Raw genomic sequence first — 18622 nt, 5'->3', positions numbered from 1 at the left:
CCCGTCCCCGGCCCGGCCTAGACCGGCCGCCTCGCCAAAGACCCGGTCAACCGGTTCCGGCACCGACCTAGCTCCGAACCTGTCTCGACCGCATCTATTCCGGGTCGGTTATTCTTGTATCTTTTCGACCGTAAGTCGTCCCGGACGCCTATATAAGTGCCCGTGACGCCCCCCTCTAGCTGTTGGAGACCACGTTTAAGATAAACCCTAGTTCTTAGTTGTTTGATCTGCAAAACTATTGAATTCCCTACACCATATTGATTGATATTGTGTAGATCCTGATAAAGTTTTGTGTGATCTGTTGTTCCATTGGGAATTCGACGGTTGCAACTTACCGCTCGTGGCTCGGCGGCTACGTGCGCAAGTGTGTGGAGTTGCGAATATCTTGCATGGTTGAGAGCCGGTGCATTGGCGACAGGGACCAATCGAGAGATCTCGTTGCGTCATACAAGTTATCATCCACTACATCATCGTATTCCTCCGCTGCTATCACCCCGTGATCACCATCACTGCGCATTGCTTACTGAGAAGATCGGGCCACCCCTTATCAACATCTCTAACAAGAGTAGTGACTCGTAATAGGGGGGGGAGGAGGGGGATAAAAGATTAGGACTATGCTACACGGTGCCCAGGCACCGGATAGTCTACCGCAGTGCCCTCCCTGTCTGAACTAAAAACTTTCCCAAAATAGAATGCGGGACCAGCTCTGATAGCGACACTTCCCCAAAATGGAAAGCGGGACTAGGATTGACAGCGACAGGTACCAGAAAGGTACAGGACCATTTTCCCGCTGAAGGAAAGACAAGGGCGGAAAAAAACGGCCACAAATACAGACCAGATGGTCCAAAGTTCCAGCCTGCCACCAAGGTGGTTAAAGGTCAAGCTTGTACTACATGCCAATCCAAATCAGAACGATTTTTAGACTAGTAATTAAATGCAATTAAGCAAACGGAAATGGAAAAGCAGTGCAAACAAAGATCCATCCAATGTGTTGTACAAAAATCTGACGAAGCTAAACTTTACTCCCCTTGTGTAAATCTTCTTCCCCTAATTAAGCTCAGGATTAACTATCCACAAGGTTTGGCATAGCCGTACCACCAGACTGTTGCACATATCTAGAAGTGCCTGCATGTAACAAATCTTGGGGCTAATCATAGTATCATCGTGCAGATCCATGTCTTACATGAGGACCACATTTGCTTGCATGAACTGCACAAAGAAACCAAGATGCATATAAATAAAAACTACATCTATGCATATATCTGTGAGTTAAAAATATACATCCTATTCTGCATAAATTATCCCTAAAAGCATGACCTGAAACTCTGGAAAAATAGAGCAAATACTGGGAGATATTGCAATTTGGTTATAGGAGGAAAAAACAACATCCATAACTAGTATTTCTAACATATTAAGTGGAAAAAATACATCATGGAAAACGGACGGAAAATCAGTCAATTTTTTAACCAACAAAATGGTAATATAGGTATATGGAAAAAAAATACATCCTACAAACAAAGTACTGTGTATAGGATGTACTAAATGTAGAGGAATTACATCCGGAGCAAGTATTACATGGTTAATTAGATGTACTATTTGGCTACAGGGTATATCATGCATTTGTGCATAGAAATTTCATCCTAAACATGTACTGCATGATGAGTTATATGTAACAAATACTCCCTCCGTTTTTTTTAATTGACTCGGGTTTAGCACAAAGTTATGCTAAATTCGAGTCAATTAAAAAGGAACGGAGGGAGTAACTAATAAGTACATCCCCAATCATTTCGACATGTAACATGTTCATCCTAGGTTGTAAAAAATACATAAAATGCATCAAACAGAGCCTATCCTTCTTTCATACGTGTTTGCTTCAACTACAACGAACCTACAGCTAAATAAACAGATCGATGCGTGAGTAGGGCGCGCCGAGACCAAAGATGCAAAATGTGTTTGGGAGCTAAGCTATCCTCTAATGAAACAATAATCTATCGCAGATGAACATGTTGAACATGCGCGTACAAAATTCTGAGCATGGCTGATAACGCCAGAGCAAAAACGGAGGCGAAAAACGAACATGAAGTAGGTGGACACTAACCGGAGATAAATCAAAGAGAACAGCAAGGCTGTTTGGATGAAGGACCGCATTGCCGATGATCCTCCTCTGCCCTAGCATCCCAGCATGGCCCCACCTTGAGACCGTTGCTCGATAATAACCCGAGAAAATACATCCTATGAGTGAAACATATACTACAAACATATGGGCAGGATATATTTATTACTCAAAAATTGCATACTCCCTCCGATCCCTTTTAATTGACTCGGATTTAGTACAAAGTTGTACTAAATCCAAGTTAATCAAAAGGGATCGGAGAGAGTAGTATATTATACAGTAACACCCCATCGCATAATTATTATTAAAAAACCAGAAGAATTACAATAGAATACATGTATGTAACTAATTGAGACAAATTACATAGATTACTACATAATAAACCTACTGTATCCTCTAAATGCAGAGATACTGAACTCATATATAAAATGGGACCTGTACAAGTACCACCCTGACTACAAAAAAAAATGACTACCGCCCAGACTACTAGACAAGCACAAACATGAGTGCTAAAAGAGAACAACCTTACTAGACGAGCACCACCGTGAACTCGAGATACAATCAGCACCACCGTGAACTGAACAATCAACTTGAGGCGCATAGATGATTGTTTTGTACAACAATGAAATAGCATGGCATAAGGTTATATAATTACATGCATAACTTAATGTCTAATAAACAAATTTTTATCAGCATAAAATTACAAGTATCAGTATTACCACAAAGTATTTCAGATGAACTTACACTTCATGTTCTCTTATGAATGCATCAGCGCACTTTGCAAACTACATCCATTCGACTAGGACGATAGTACATTTCCCAAGGTCCTAAATGATTAAAATACAGCCAGAAAAAGAGATGATTACAAGAGTGCCAAGTAGAGAACTAAGTGCAGCATAAACTGATTTAGCATCAGTAACATCCCCTTAAAGCCCCGCATGTAATAAAAGGATGGCAAACAGGATTGAATCATCTAGTTTCTGAACAAGCTTACATGCTGACACAACATATTTTAGATGAAGATGGTAATTTTTGCATAATCTGTTTATAATCCATGCATCTAAGAACTAAATCTCATGCAACAGTACCATGATCCATCATAGCAGAATCACAAAAAGGTAGGGAAATGACAGAAGTTCACACCAGCTTCTAAACCAAGAACGTCAAACCTGATGCATACATATACTGATATACAAAAGGCAGCGTGTACTTTCCCTATAGTCCATTTTCAGTCGACATGTAAACCGCCATTAGTTGGTTTAGCTTGTAGACACCCCATAGTATGAAACATACAGGGACATTATGTATTTAATTGCCTAATGTACATCCTAAAAATTACACAGTAATCTCACAAATGTACACAACTGATTAATTTTTTTTACATCCTAAGCAAGTTAAGGGAATGTTGCATCCGTTATAATAATATAAATCATGTGATAAAATCCTAGATACCGTGTGTACAAGAAGAAATACAACCAGTAATATTGAGTTAGTTGGATTTCTACATCCAGAGCACAGCTTAATCATGAAAAAATACATCCAGAAAAATGGATAGAAACCCTTTGTTGGCATGGTTTCTTCACACAAATTTGTACAGATAACATACTAATTTGAACAAAAAATCATCAGAGAAAACCCTACTATGTAATTCCACATCTTAAATTACATCCTATATAATGTGGTTGGGTTCTGTACATGTAAAAACTGAACCAAATATACATGGAAAGCCCTACTGGATATTCTACAAACAAAATACAACTTACGAAGATGAACTGAAGCCCCATGGCCACCACCGTGCCTAGCTCATACTGAATATACATGGATAACTTATGAAGAAGAACTGAACAAACTTTAGGGAGAATCGAGCGTGAAATCACATCAAAACGAACAGCAATCGCAGAAACAAACAATGGAGGAGGAGGTGCGACCAAACTGAAACACTCACCAGCATGAAAAATCGACAAACGAACAAAGGTGCTTGCCACGCAGTACCAGCGACTCCTCCCATACGATCCACCCGCCTTGTATGCGTCGGATCGGAGCTGCGCCGCCGATACTCCTTCACTGCCCCTCTCACGACGGACGCCCCACCTTGGACGCGTCGATTCGTGAGGCCGCACTGCCGATGCTCCTTCACCGGCCATCTCGCTACAAATCGCCGACTTCGGAAGCGGCGATGCATGGGGGCGCGTCACCGAACGACCCCCTCTCACCACGGCAACCCCATCGGGGGATTCGATCTGCGCGTCCGAGCCGTCAACGCTCCACCCGCTACTGCCGCCACGAACAGCACAACCATCCCGCTGTTTCCGCCAGACCTCTCACCGCCGACGAGTATGATTTTGCCATGGATTCCGAGGAGAGATCGATGTGGGACGAGAGAGGAGAGGGGACAGGGGAGTGGGGTGGGGAAGAGCTCGAGCGACGAACCAGAAAACGGTAGAGGAAATGGATAAGGGGTAGGCGTTGTTTTTCCTGGACTGTTCTGTGGTTTCGCGTGAGCCGTACGATAAGATCCGACGCTCACGAGAAGGGAGCACCGCGTATGACCAGAGGGTGCCCTGGCACGAATTAGAAATTGCCAAAAGATTACGCCTGTGTACATTGTGGTAACAATTTTACCACAAAGTAAGCCAGGCCATCTCAATCGCAAAGGTGTACAGGTTATGAATTGCAAATAGTACAAGGTACAGAAGTAGAAGAATCAAAAAACACGGAATACATCGATACGATCAGGGTGCCTGAAATGCAGTAACTCGAGAGTACTTCGGTTCAATTAAAAAGGAGTTGTCTGTCCCGCGCAGGCTCCCCTCGATCAGGACGGTGGCGACGGTGGACTGGAGAAAGCAGGCGGCGCCGGGAAACTGAAGTCGAGGTGGTCCGGCAGCATGCTCTTCTTCCTGCCCGGGCCCCGGCTGCTGTCGAAGAGGAACGCCGCCGTGACCGGCGACTCCATGTCGACGCTGCTGCTCCGGAGCAGTTCCAGCGGGAGGTCGAAGTAGGCCGACATTTCCTGATCGTCCACCTCCTCTTCGTCGACGCGGCCATCGAACACCACGCCGGAAGCTGTGGGTGACGAGTTGTTCCCAAATCTCTCCATGGAGGCCGCCTTGGACACCGCGCTGTTCCGGGCGGCCTCGGCCGCTGGCCCGGCCGTGCTCGCCGGGGCGTCCGGCTCGCTCAGGCTCATGGACTGCTGCTGCTGCATGATCGGCCGCCGCCTCGACGACAGGCCGGGCAGGTGCATGCAGAAGGCGCCGCACCAGAAGCTGTCGCTACCGATCCTGTCCTGCCGCGGCGACTTGCCGTAGTTCATGGACGAGTTGCTACTCGAGATGTCGGTGACCGACGAGCCCACGCGGGATCGCGGGCCGAACGCGCCGGCTCTGCCCGCGCTGACCTGATCGTCCACGGGGATCTTCTCCTCCTCTTCATGGTCTGCTACACGAGCTCCTCTCTTGAAGGACGCATGGGAGGCCTGGAAAGGAGAGTCTTCTTTGAAAGAACCCATGGCACATGAGGTGCTAAATTTTCAGGAACTCCATGCTTCTTCATGAGCACAGAATTAAGCCAGGTCGAATGGACTTGAGGAATGGTGGCGAGCACGTCATGGTCATGAGTTGTCTCCCTGTCATGTTGTCCCGTGTTGGTGAGGTAGCTGGTTGACTGCCCACGGTCCATCCTCATCAAATCTGCAGGGTACACAACTGTGTGGTCTGCTGCTCCTCCGGATGGGCCGGTATACACATCGTACGTGCATGCTACTAAGGGCACATTGTTAAAATGAGTACTAAATTATTTTTCAGGAATATCCTTTATACAGATACGTCTTCAGGAGGGTGCAGCTATTTTCACCAAAGAAAATCACATTATATATATGCATCTTATTCAAGGAGATCACAATTGCGTCCTTACATCATGGTCTCATGGGAGGTAGGAAAACAAACAATAAGCAGACTGCGACACAAAACTGAGAGAATCAATGAATCATCATACAAACCACAAAATGTTAATCAGTTTGTGGCTTGCAGCCCTTGAGGCTTCATAGAGACATGGCACAAAAATTGAAACGAAAAGAAAACGCTGAATAATCAACTTTCCGTTTTCCTAGGAAAGCATATTTTCAAGACCTTTTCTTTTCCGTGTAGTGTACAACCTCAGGGCTTTACAATGTTGTCATATCATTGCAGAAATTATTTTACTATGAGCCTAAACAGGGGTGCTCATTAACTGGCGTTAAAGCTCAGATTACAAGGAAAATGCAGCATCTTCTCGAGAAGAAAAGTGAGCAGATGTGCACTACTGTAGAGAGTTGTAGAAAAGGATCAGCACAACTGATACCCCAATAATGACAGGAAAGGCTGACACCAAATACAGTGCACCGTATCCCTGCAGAACAGAATAAAATTACACATAGTTGAAAGTGATGATTAAAGAAAATCAAGTAATAAGAAATTAATTCAACTGCTTTCCATCTGAAACAAATTCTTGGACTATGTTGAAGAGAACATCTTACCACTGCTGAAGGAATTTCTTCTTCATTATCATCATCCCCTTCTTCATCTATATCAGCAGCAGAATCGAAGTCAATGTTAAGTCTTTTAGCAGCTGCCACGGGATCAATGCCAGTATCTGTTGCCTTTGCGTAGCTAGATCTCCCAAATAAGCCCTTGCTTTTCTTAGTTTCTATCTGCACAAAGAAATAGAAAATGGAAGTATAGTTAACATGTAGTTCTGTTAAACAGATCTAGTACACCGATACATACAGAATGAGATGTAAAGCATAACAATGGAACGGGCACCGTAGTACTCTGACCAATCTACATAAACTTTAGAAATATTTGCTGCAAGTCAAACCATCGAGGATTTACACAGACAGAAACTACAGTCATGGTACTGGTGGGGAAAAGTGGTGGTAAGCATTCCTAGGAAGGAGAAGAACTGAATTGTCAGTGTTACCTTTAGAGTACTCTTACCTTTATATCAACATCGGGCCATTCTGACATCTCCTTGGCAAGCAACATAAGAGCATCACGGTTCTCTGGAATCCGTCCTTCATTAACCTATAAGTAGGCAAGGCACATCAGTGACTGATCTATTTGCAGGAAAATATCGTTAACAAGATGGCACCATAATGCAATTCATGTTTATTATCCTGCATTACAAAGGTAACTGGTTAAGTATTGTGAATGTCGGTATGTTATATCAAGGCAGTGGCAATTTGGTTGCGCCCAGCCACAAAGCCTTGTGGCAGCAAATAACTGAAAGGAGGAGAGTTCTTTAGGAAAGTATAGGACTAGAAAAGAGTCTAATTCTATATAAGAGGTAAAGTTCTAAGACATCGTCTATCTAAGGGTGTCAGTGTTATGCATCTACGTTTGGGAGACAAAGACAATCAATCTACTCTTCAAAGTTATCTCACGTCTCAACCTATGTCTCTAGCCAATCACCCATAGGCCATAGCCAAATTTTGTTTAGAAAGTGGTGTCACGACCATGGGGATCAAATGGTTGGTTCAGGAAAGTCTAGTGCTCTCCTTCTTTTGGACTTCCGGATGACAATCTAGGAATGACCAGTTGGATACTGCTTCCATCCTGGAACCAGACAGCATGTCAAGTTGCTTTCTCGGACCCTAACATAAACCACCTTATCCTCACTCAGATTGATCTTTTGGACTGAGCAGAAGCACAACCTTTTGTCCACACTAATTACGAATTCTTTTCTTGGTCATTGAGATTCGTAACTCTGCACCTTTTGTTTTGAGATTTTAAGAAGAGCTTTGTTCATTTTGATTGATGGCAAAGAGAAAGTGCAGAATTATCTTTGCAATCAATGAAATGGTCCCGGAGAAAGGAATCAGTATATTGATCCTTGTATTGGGTCATGGCAAGACCTTAAGTTAAGTCAACCACGGAGGTGCTCTTTTGATAATTTCTATCCGGGCATACGCGAACAGCTGCTTGCTTATCGATTCCTACTTGAATTCCTATCGGATAACCAAATCGGCAGCATGCCTTGAAGGGAACAGCGCCTAACCGGAGTATGAATGGCCATAAAAGTCGTGAAAGGAATGGGAGAACAAATGCATGTGTTTAAGAGATCCAATAAGGATTGAGTAAGTGGCTGAATTTGCCTAGCCTCGCCTACTCATTTTTGGTAGGCGAGCAAGTTAGCGAAGAGGTTTAGGGATAAGAAATAGAGTGTCGGTGCGTGCCGTCTGGCTATCTTCAGCATGGTAGTTACACTGTTGTGAATCAAGGTTTGCAACATTAACACTGTTAATGATGCATGCTGAAGCTATTAAACTAGAATCATGACCAGTGAGGCCGTCTGTTGACTGTTGAGACCAGGTCCATACAGAACTACTATAAGAATCTTTTCAACGTTTTCATATAAATATGTTATTTATGGTGCAGAAAGATGTTGCTTTGCCAGGTCTGAATTTGAAGGGTGGGAACAGAAACCATATGCAGTATCTATCAGTAGCTTACTTGTGGGTTCCTGTTAAATATAAATTTGTCATGAATCACCACGCTTTCTGAAAGCTACTAGAAGCCTAGTGATTCATGAATAAGCAACGAAGGGAAAACCTCCTAATCCTCACTCCTTAGGGTATCAAATTGTAAATATGGTGGCCTGGCATTTAGTTGCAGATTACTAAACCATAATGTCGTACAAGGGTTGAATAAACATGATATATTTTCCACAGAACACGATTTCTAGTGTTACAGAAGGACATGCCTAGGCTTGCAGCTGTGCGCTATAATTTCAATTTCAATAAGCAGGCCAGGCCGAGGAGTAGGCGTGTGTCTAAGTTGTCGAAGGCAAGGCCATGTGTAAACATTTGTAAACCATCTCCTGCTTATTCTTAATGGAAAGACACACAACCATTTTTAGTTGTCATTTTTAGTTTAAGTTGCCTGTCCTCGGAAAAGAAGTACAGTTTACTACAGAATGAAGGTGAACATTTTTAGTTGTCATTTTAAATAATAATTTAGCATAGCTAGACGACTATATAAGACTGTTAGTTAGATGATAAAGATGGATGACCATGTTTGTTACCAAGCAACAATATATTGACAAGAGGGAAAAGAAACAAAGAACATGCACTTTTACACATGTGCGAGCTGCACGTCACAGGGAGTAAATTACCTCAACCAAAGCATCAGCTAAGTCATCCCTGGTTAGCTCGTCAGGATCCTCTATGCCTAGCAATCTCTTCCTTTCTACATCTCTAGGGTCCTCAATCATGATAGTTAACTTAACCTGCGATGCAGCATCAAACAAAGCAAAATATTTTAAGTTCTCGTCGGTAAATACGAACGTGCAGACTCCAAGGCTAAACAGCAAGAGCTGCCATTACAAAATAAACAAGCATGCAAACTCCGTGGCTAGTGGGCAATGGCGTCCTCAAAACGAGGCTACTCTACTGAAATGGAAGAAAATCGACGCAGTTCAGAAAATTAAGTAACAGAGAGAATTGCATACCTCGCCGAAGGTCATGTCCCTGTTCTTCTGAAGAAGATCCAGCACCTAATACCACGTCCAAACAGCATATACCAAGTAAACGCGAATTCATCCCAAGAATGCAAACCAGAAGAAAATACGAGGCCAGAGAACCACGGACCCTTTTGATCTCGGCGATGCTCTCCAAGTCCTCCGGGCTCGCGTCCGCCGGCTCGTCGGAAACCGCGACCGCGCCTGCCTCTGCATCGAAGGAAATCGGCGGCACAGTGGCTCCCTCTTCCACGGACGTGATGGATGTATCAGTGAACCCAGGATCTTCCTTCCCAATGGAGGCGGCTACGCCACGGCGGCGGTGCCGGCGGGGCGTCCAGGCGTTGGCGGCGGAGGGGAGGAGGAGGCTGTGATGGTAGTGGGGGAGAGAGAGGAGAGAGGTAGGTGTCTCCGGGACAGCGAGGAGGTGATGAGAGGCGAGGCGGTGGCGAGCTGGCGCGAGCAGGGGAGGATGGCAGGGCGGCGATAGAAGCGCCATTTGGCTCCGGCCAGCGGCGGTGGCGGCTTATCTCTTTCGGGTCGAGGCATCTCGGCTCGCGGCCGCACGGTCTGGGAGATGACGATATTGATTTTCTTGCGGGTCCCGAGCAGCAGAGCAAGTGAAAAACAGCCCACGGCTGGCTGATGGACCTCTGAATAAGATTTAGACCACTTCGGCCCATCACGTATTCATGTTTGGTAGAGTATGTTTTTATTCCCGCCAAACCTCAAATCTTGGTAATAGAGTATTGGCCCAGTTTAATTTTTATTTACACTTTTCTCCAAATCTTAGTGCATTTTCCTCAATCCACAATTATCTACGAGAAAATTCCTTATTTGACACTGATTAAAGTTTTGGTTCCTTATTTGGCTCTAGTAATTTTTTTCTTCCCTATTTAACATTCTATTTTCATTTTCTTCCCTATATGGCACTCTAGTGCATTCTAAGCACCAACGGTGTTAGCTAGGGATCTAAGATGACATTTTTGCCCCTGGTTCAGTATGTGACCAATTTTTCTTACATATTCGCCAATGGTTGAGTGATTAAATGAGACATTGGTCAAGCTACAGTAATGCTGCACCTATACAGAATCAAGACGGAAAAGCCTTAATTACAGATTCATAAAGCAGTGGTGGAAATCCTGAGTCTGGCCGGGTTTTCAGCAGAGGATCAAATTCGAACCAATCAAGGCAGGCCACGTTAGTCCGTAATGTTTTTGTAACACAATTCTTTCGTACGTCTAGGATATCAATTCGACATGTCTGGCCGCTAAGCAAAAGAATAAAACTTAGCACGTGCCGCTAATTCCGCAAGGAAAAGTTGGAACTGTCCTCATTCTCTCAAATCAAAGAAAGAAAAGACTTCTCATTCAGAACTTCAGATCAACCACGGCAGTTTTCTGCCTCGACCGCGCCATCATGCCGCCGGCTGAACTCGCCGACGGAAGCACAACAGCAGCGGATTCTTCCTCCGCGCAGTCTGCAATGCCTTCTGACCAGGGGCGGAGCTGGAGAGAACACTTCCCGATGCACAACTAAGTTTGGAGCCTTTGCTACTTGTATTTTTGCCTTCCTAATGCACGTTTTGCCGCCTAACCTAATGCACTTCCTCTCAATTAGCTCATAATTAGTAGTAAAAAAAATTCTTACCCTAATGCATGTGCATCAGGGTCAGCCCAAGCAGATCCGCCCCTGCTTTTGACGCCGTCTGGATCCCCAACTTAACTGCCCTCCGCCACTGTGTCTGGTCCAATCTACACATCCCCTCCGCCCCCTGCTGCGACCAGTTGGACTTCCATATCTACAGCCCATGCCGCCGCTGCTAGGGGCTACGCCTCGGCCGCCCAACGCCAGGGTCAGCGCCGCCACTTCGTTCGGGACTGGGAGGAGATGGGTGGGATGGGAGAGGGGTCTTGGAGAGGGACGGGTCGCGTCAGGCTGGTACCAGGGAATTTTGGCCCCTTTTTTCTAGCTTCTTTGTCGATTGAGGCACGCAAGGGCACGTTGGTCCAAAAAAATATGAAGGTAACGGGAGGAGCTAACGGAGTACACGACAATGTCATATTGGGAAGAAAATGAAGCTAGAATGTCAAATAAGGAAGAAAAAGTTTTTCAGGGCCAAATAAGGAACTGAAACTTCAAGTAGTGTCAAATAAGGAATTATCTTAATAATCTACCCTTACCTAGTGAATAGGGATTGGGTGAAAGTAGGGGTTTCATCCAGTACTCTCCGAGACTATCTCACTACCAAACAAGGCATTAAGCGGTGAAACTGGGGGACAAGTTAGGACTTCATCCGTCTAGATTAAATGGGCTAGGCCCATGTTTCGTCTTGGATTTTGCATGTTTCCTTCGTGTCGGAATTTAGCTTTTCTTGTTGTATGTTTGCTGCTTTGGTTTTTCCGTTGATTCCCTCCGTGTCGGGATTTACCATGAGTCCCTCAAGTCAAGTATCAAGGATAGTCGGTTGGAGGGGGAGAGGGGACGAATAGATGATGGGCAGGAGAAGCACAGAGATCATTCTTGAAAGAAAAAAACATGGAGATGAATACGACAATATGGTTGCAGTTTTTTGGTATCCATGCGCTACTGCAATAGCACAACATTGTGTTCTACCACTATTTAAAAAATAAAAATATACAAAATAAACATAAACAGAGTTAAATGCTTGCATATGCATCTTGCTGTATTTGCAGAGGAAATTTGCGAGTTTGCTTTGAACTTATAGACTGATTATTTTTCTTCTCCTCAATCTCGTGAAACTGGAAAGCTGCTTCCAGCCAATGGCTGCCGAACCATAAGCAGAAGAAGCTATCGAGTGTAGCTTGCACTCTTACTGAGACTATGCTGCCGTGTCGCGTGCAGAGCATGCGTCCCAGCTCTCTTTTCCTCTTCTCTCGTCCTTTCAGAAACTGTGTTCGTTCTTTGCACACCCCAACACTTTCTAATCATTTCATGGAACGGGCCGTCTCGTCAAGGTAGGAACGTCCGTACGTCGTCGCGGTCCCATATGCAACAAGCGTATAATCATGCAGCCTCGGCACAACTTATACCCTGGAAGTGTAACACAAGCCCTTCGAGGTGCTAACTAATTCATTAAAGTTCTTGTGATAAAAATCATCCGAGATTCATTTTTGTATACATACTGTATTGACAATTAGGGCTGGACATAAACCGCGAAACTAAGCGAGCTAAATTAGCGCTCGTTATCTTGACTCGTTTGAGATTGGCTCGTTCTCTTAATAAATGGGGCCAAACACCATTTTTTCTCGTTAACGCTAATGAGCTAAACAATCGAGTTAACGAGTTTCATGAGCTACTCGTTAAGCTCGCTAGCAACCAAGAGTTGGTAAGTATAGAGATATGTCTTAAAACATGTAGCCAATCTTAGGTAACTCTACTACTTGACTGAAAAGTGCAAACGGAGGCCAAGCTAGTGAGCTACATGTAGCCCTTTATTTTAAAAAAATCGAAAACCATAGTTTTATGTTTTAAAAAAATCTGTAAAAAATCCTGGATGTATACAGTGATGAAATCTACAAACTTGCAAAATCTCAATGTCAAATTCTTTGTATTGTAGACTACATAAAAATGACAAAATCTGATAGGTTTTATAGTTTTGAAATGTGCACTATTCACTCTCAGATCCACATATTTGTTGTCATTTTTGTGTAGCCTAAAGTACTAAGAATTTCACATTGAGATTTTGCATGTTTGTGGATTTCATCATTGGCTACATCAAGGATTATTTTTCAAAAAAAATTGAAACTTAAAAATATGATTTTCAATTTTTTTAAAAAATAAAGAGCTACATGTAGCTCGGCCTCTACTTGTCCACTCTTATTAGTTGACTCACAATTGAAAACAAGGAAGCTCGTCGTGTGAGTGTATTTCCTATAAGGACCACTGTTTTTACTAGTATCTTCATTACCTCGTGTTCTTATCTTCTCGAACCACCAGCGGCATGCTCCTAGGTATCTGCTGACTCCATCTCCATACACTCATTGTTGGCCTCCCAACTCATGAGGAAGTCCCCATGTTTTTTCAACCTACTAGGTTTCCATTTTTCATGCATGTTGAGCGTGTGTGCAAGGATTCTTAGCGAGCACTTGTGAGCGCTCTGTTAGTGCATAACAAGCCAAGCTAAACTTCACTTTTAGCTCGTTAAAGATAACGGACTTAATGATCGGAGACTTAACGTTCATGAGCCAAACCTTAATGAGTCGAGTAGCTCGTTAGTCTAGCCCCAAGGAACGGTTGTGTTTCAGTAAAAAAGCATGCACGAAATGCACCATATTCCCTCCATCTCGTGAAGGTTGTGTGAGATTTATCAAAATTTGGATGTATCTAGACTAGCATCTAGATACATAATTTTGACAAATATCGGACAAATTTCATGGGACATAGTTTCTGAAGGTGTCCTACGCGCAGGACAAAATTGAAAATTAAATCATATTTTTAAGTTTCAAAAAAATTTGAAAAATAATCCTTGATGTATTATTAGGTAACAGTTAATCCTTGAAAAATTTGGATGCTACCTACTTTAAGTTTCAAAAATAATGCTTGATAACGGACAAATTTCATGGGACAAAAATATGAGTTTCAAAAGGTGTCCTGCTCGCGCCATAAGTAGGTAACAGTTAACAAGTGAACTTTCTGAAGGAAAAGAGCGTATTATTAGGTGTTGCATATCATTGTACATCACCATCATTGCACCATATAGCTTGCCAGCCATCATGGAAGCAAACTCATGCCCATCTTCGCATGCATGCATGTGTATCAAGTTCTTGCACTACGAGCTAGCTAGCTAGAAAAAAAGCGAAGGTTACATATGATCTAATTAAGCAGAAGCAAACTCCAAACCTGATTCTAAAAAAGAGCTTAAACGACATAGCTTCGAGAAAATACAAAAGTGGGGAACAAGAAAACATAAAGTCCGGCCGTACACTTTGTTGCAAGGATGATCGATGCATGCATACTACTCCAAGAAGGTCTCCATTAGGTCCGAGTAGACGCTGCCCTCGTGCGGCACTCTGTACTCCATCCCTTGCTGCTGCTGCTGCGGCGGCGGCGCTGGCCCCGTCGAGGCCGACACCGACGGGGACGTCGAGGTGGACGAGCTCATCCGCGCCGGCAAGGTGAAGCTCCTCTTGAACTTGGCGCTCTGGGCGCTGTCCATCCTTCTTGCCTTGTTCGAGTTGCTCTCCAGGCTCAGGTACTCCTCCACGTTCTCGGCCCCTCCGTGCCCCGTCTGCGCGTCCTGCCCTGCTGGCTTCCCGTGCTCATCCGCGCCGCCACCACCACCGCCGCCGCCGCCTTCGAACAAAAGCTTCGCGTCATCTGACCGCCCAGTCAGCGCGGTGAAGAACGACAGCCCGTTGGGCCACTTGAGCTCCCCGTCGGGCGCCTCCCCTGGCGCCATGTGCTGGTGCTGGTGCTCATCCATGTGGGGCGGCTTGCCGTGGTGCGACGGCGGGAGGTGGTACATGTGGCCGTCATCCTTGTTACCGGGGTAAAGTGGCATCGGCGACCGCGCGGACGGGTGGAACGCCGCCGGTCCTGGCGGGAACAGGGGCGACGCGCCGGAGTGAGTGAGCTGCGGCTGGCCCGGCCAGTTGAAGAGCTGCGGCGGCGCCCGTGACGGCGGCGGCTGCTTGATCGGGAAAGACGGCGCCGGCGAGGTGCCCCGGGAGGAGGAGAAGAGCTGGGACAGGAAGAAGCCCGACTGGTAACCCAGCGACTCGAACATGTGTCGCATCCGCAGCACGAAGTGCAGGTCCTCCGGTATCTGCGCGTGCACAGTGGTACGCCATGCTTAATCGTTGACACGTAGGTCCATCTCGGCGTGCTTGACCAAGACGACAAAATAGCATTTGTAGTAAAGGGAAAAAGTTTGAAGCATATGGTGCACTTACGATCTTGCAAGAGCCCAGCTGCAGGAGGCCATGGCCAGCTTGAATAACAGCTATTGTCTGCAAGTTAATAAAGCACAACAAGTTTATGGACACTAATTATTAGCTAAGAGACTAAGTGAAAAATGAAGAGTAGAGATAGGGGTGGGGCATTGCCTGGATGCCCGAGGCAAACTGGTCAGTCCATTCCGTTGGAAGCTGCAAAAGAAAAGACGGAGAGGGATTTGTGTAAGTGCACAGGAATAAAGGCTAGCCGTGACTGTGACACGGATTTAGTTCTTGCTGACAGCCACAGATGCTTCCGAAGTGCAGCTCAATCTCATTCAAAGCATCCAATTCTCTCTTCTTTTTGGGAACATATTTTTTTTAGTGGAGCTAGCAGATTTGATGCAAAGGTTGCAAACTTCCTAGAGATATTGATTTCTGTTTCTGAATTTATGCATGTACCCTCCGATTCATATTACTTGACTCTAGTATGGATGTATGTAGAACTAAAATGTGTCTAGATCCATTCATATTAGAGTCAATTAATATGAATCGGAGGGAGTACATTTTTCCTGAATTAATGGAGTAATTTAGGAGCTTAAAAACTACCATTGTGTCTACGGTAGTAGCAAGTACTACTTTCGCCATTCACGAATAAGTGTACTTGTAGCTTTTTTCCTAAGTCAAATTTAATAAATTTTCACTAACTACATGACACTAAATTAGTATCGCTAGATTTGTTTTCAAATATAGTTTGTAACATTTCGATTTGTTGTAATATATGTTGCTACATTTTTCTACAAATTGGTCAAATTAAAAAAATGATTTAGCCCACAACCTAGACGTATACTTATTTGTGGACGGATGGAGTAGGGCAGTGATGTTGTTTCTTGTTTGGAAGTGATTAATGTGGCGTAATGGTGCTAACTGAGCAGGTCTCCCCCAAATTAAATTAAGCAGGGAGGGAGTCATGGAGTGCAGAAAGAGAAAGAAGGGGTGGGGGCAAGGCAGAGAGACAGTAGATGATGGTACGTACGGCATCAAAAGAGCTCTGCCAGTAGTTGGCGATGTTTGGCTCGCATTCAGAAGGTTCCTTGAAGACCCATTTGTGACATTTATCAGATGCCACCTTTCCCATCAGCCTGCAACGACCCGTCCAAATCAAATCGACTTAGCACATCATGCTCGAAAGCATATCAGGAAGAGAACAAAGTGAAAGAGACCATAATGCACACAACCCGGTGAGGCTCTCACATTCTCTCTCTCTTTCTCTGTTAGTGCACTGTATATTACTCGTTACACAGAACAAAAGAAGCTTAATGAACATGTATTGCAATCGCCCACACGCTCACCCAGACCAATTTTACACTGTACATTTGCTCGTTAGAACAAGCTTAATTAGTGAAAGGTTGTTTGTCTAATTGGCACTGAATAAGCAAGTTCGTTTTCTGATGCAGATATTGCAAATTTCCGAACCCTACTGAAGTACTGAACAGTCCTACACTCCTAGTACTGTGTACCGTTTGCTTGTCCGTGTAGCATCAGCTGCTGCTAGTTTTCAGATAAACTAAGCTCCCAATTAACCCACTGACGGGCCGGGATAGTTTATGCGTAACGAGGCACCGCCCCACTTGACGGAACGTGCGGCACGTGACAGCGCCCGTCCTTGGTCCAAGCCAAAAGACACGACTTAAATCGCTGTTAATCTATGCGTTTTACCCACTGACTCCTGTGGCCTGAACCACGGCCCGGCATAATCACCGTCGCCTCCACGCATGGTCTGAACCCGCTGCCTCCGCCCAGCGTCAGAACAGACCACACAAACCAAAATTAAATTAAAACCGGAGGTTAAATTAGGCGCTGTAGGTACAAGTGTGTCAGTAATGAAAGATGGGGAGAGTACCAGACGCTAATTAATAAAACTGAAAAGCTGAGCGCGGTAGATACAGAACAAAGTGAAAAGATGAAAGCGGCACGCACCCATCCCATCCCATCTCCTTTCCTTCCTCCTACCCTTGGTCGTCTCTCTCGCCCTTCACCATCTCGTTCGTAATGGCGGCTAAGCTAAAATCGAGTGACTAATGAAAGAACTGTTGGGCGTCCTAGTCGAAGAACAGGGGACATGACAATAGCTCGCACGAAAATCCGCGGGTCTAATTAGAGCAAGGTATACTGTAGTAGCTACTAGGGAGGGTGACATGACAGCGGGTAGCTGCTGCTGCGTGCGACGACGACCGGGCCGGGGGGAAAAAAACTGCACACGACTGCACCTACCCAGTACCCACCCTTCTCCGTAGTTGTAGAGCTGGATGGACATCTTGCTGAAGGCCTTGCGCACCGGGTCCTCGCCGTCCATGTCCTCCAGGCACTCCGCCACACGCGGCCGGCAGAACCCGTCCTCCCACATCAGCATGCTGTAAGCACGGCCGCCGGAATATTCGTTAACACTTGTAATCCGATCAGTACGAATAAATCAATCAGTAAGTGAGCAGGGGTAACTTACAGGCTGCCGTTGTCGTCGCCGATCTTGCATCCGTTGCCGCCGCGGCACCGCCTAGCAGGAGCAAAGGAATAGACAGAATTAGTAAGCGTTAGCCGTACTGCCGCCGGATTGCTGGTGGTGTGTCTCTTTCATGGTTACGGCGGCGGAGAGGTTTGTAAAAACATGGAGGAGGAAAGGAGGAAGCATACGGGCGAGGACGGATGGTCCAGAAGACGGAGTAGGTCCAGTCCGAGTTGAGGCAGACGTTGCGGAGCGCCTCGTGCAGCGCCATCATCCCCGCCGCCTCTTTGCTCCGCGCGTGATCCCCTCCGCCCCCTCCTGCCGCCCCCGAGCCCACCATTTCTATTCCCCTTCTCTCTTCTTCACCGTCACCGGGGCGGCGTAAAAACCCTTCTCTTCTGGTAGCTATCTATCTATGTGGGAGGAGCTCGGGGAGGCTAGACAGGCAGGTACTAGGGTGTGCCTTCAACCTAGCTACCCGGCCGGGCCTCTTTTTGATCACTTCTTGGGTTTTTCTCTCTCTCAGAAAAGAGAGACCGAGACCTGAGAGCAAGCTCAGCTAGAGCTATACTACCTTCCTCCCAGGCTCAGGCTGAGGCTCTCGGCAGCCTT

General features: G+C 45.3%; 3 protein-coding genes and 1 long non-coding RNA gene across 5 annotated transcripts; all 4 read right to left on the bottom strand.

Moving 5' to 3' along the window:
* Window positions 1–809: 809 nt before the first annotated feature.
* Window positions 810–4605, bottom strand: LOC124701618. Of its 2 annotated transcripts, XR_007002126.1 has the most exons (3): window positions 3877–4584; window positions 2099–2940; window positions 810–1209 (listed from the first exon to the last, which is right to left on the bottom strand). It is a non-coding gene; the product is annotated as an uncharacterized LOC124701618 (long non-coding RNA). The 2 variants fall into 2 exon arrangements; XR_007002125.1 differs by having other exon boundaries at window positions 2099–4605.
* Window positions 4606–4928: 323 nt separating this feature from the next.
* On the bottom strand, window positions 4929–5624 carry LOC124694848. The gene has a single exon (XM_047227782.1). It carries the CDS (start codon window positions 5622–5624, stop codon window positions 4929–4931), a length of 696 nt encoding a protein of 231 aa, XP_047083738.1.
* Window positions 5625–6177: 553 nt separating this feature from the next.
* Window positions 6178–10148, bottom strand: LOC124701617 (protein CHLOROPLAST ENHANCING STRESS TOLERANCE, chloroplastic-like). The gene is made up of 6 exons (XM_047233710.1): window positions 9741–10148; window positions 9602–9646; window positions 9266–9379; window positions 7090–7176; window positions 6630–6803; window positions 6178–6502 (listed from the first exon to the last, which is right to left on the bottom strand). The coding sequence occupies exons 1-6, from the start codon at window positions 10107–10109 to the stop codon at window positions 6413–6415; spliced, it is 879 nt and encodes a 292-aa protein (XP_047089666.1). The 5' UTR covers window positions 10110–10148; the 3' UTR covers window positions 6178–6412.
* A 4115-nt stretch (window positions 10149–14263) lies between these two features.
* Window positions 14264–18359, bottom strand: LOC124696113 (protein RICE SALT SENSITIVE 3-like). The gene is made up of 7 exons (XM_047228888.1): window positions 18199–18359; window positions 18011–18061; window positions 17793–17921; window positions 16544–16649; window positions 15679–15720; window positions 15526–15582; window positions 14264–15398 (listed from the first exon to the last, which is right to left on the bottom strand). The coding sequence occupies exons 1-7, from the start codon at window positions 18348–18350 to the stop codon at window positions 14589–14591; spliced, it is 1347 nt and encodes a 448-aa protein (XP_047084844.1). The 5' UTR covers window positions 18351–18359; the 3' UTR covers window positions 14264–14588.
* Window positions 18360–18622: the final 263 nt, after the last annotated feature.

The sequence above is a fragment of the Lolium rigidum genome, chromosome 3 (assembly GCF_022539505.1).
Source record: "Lolium rigidum isolate FL_2022 chromosome 3, APGP_CSIRO_Lrig_0.1, whole genome shotgun sequence".
In the NCBI taxonomy this organism is placed as follows: Eukaryota; Viridiplantae; Streptophyta; class Magnoliopsida; order Poales; family Poaceae; genus Lolium; species Lolium rigidum.
The sequence above is the reverse complement of the archived record's forward strand: the minus strand, read 5'-3'. Positions and strand labels throughout refer to the sequence as shown.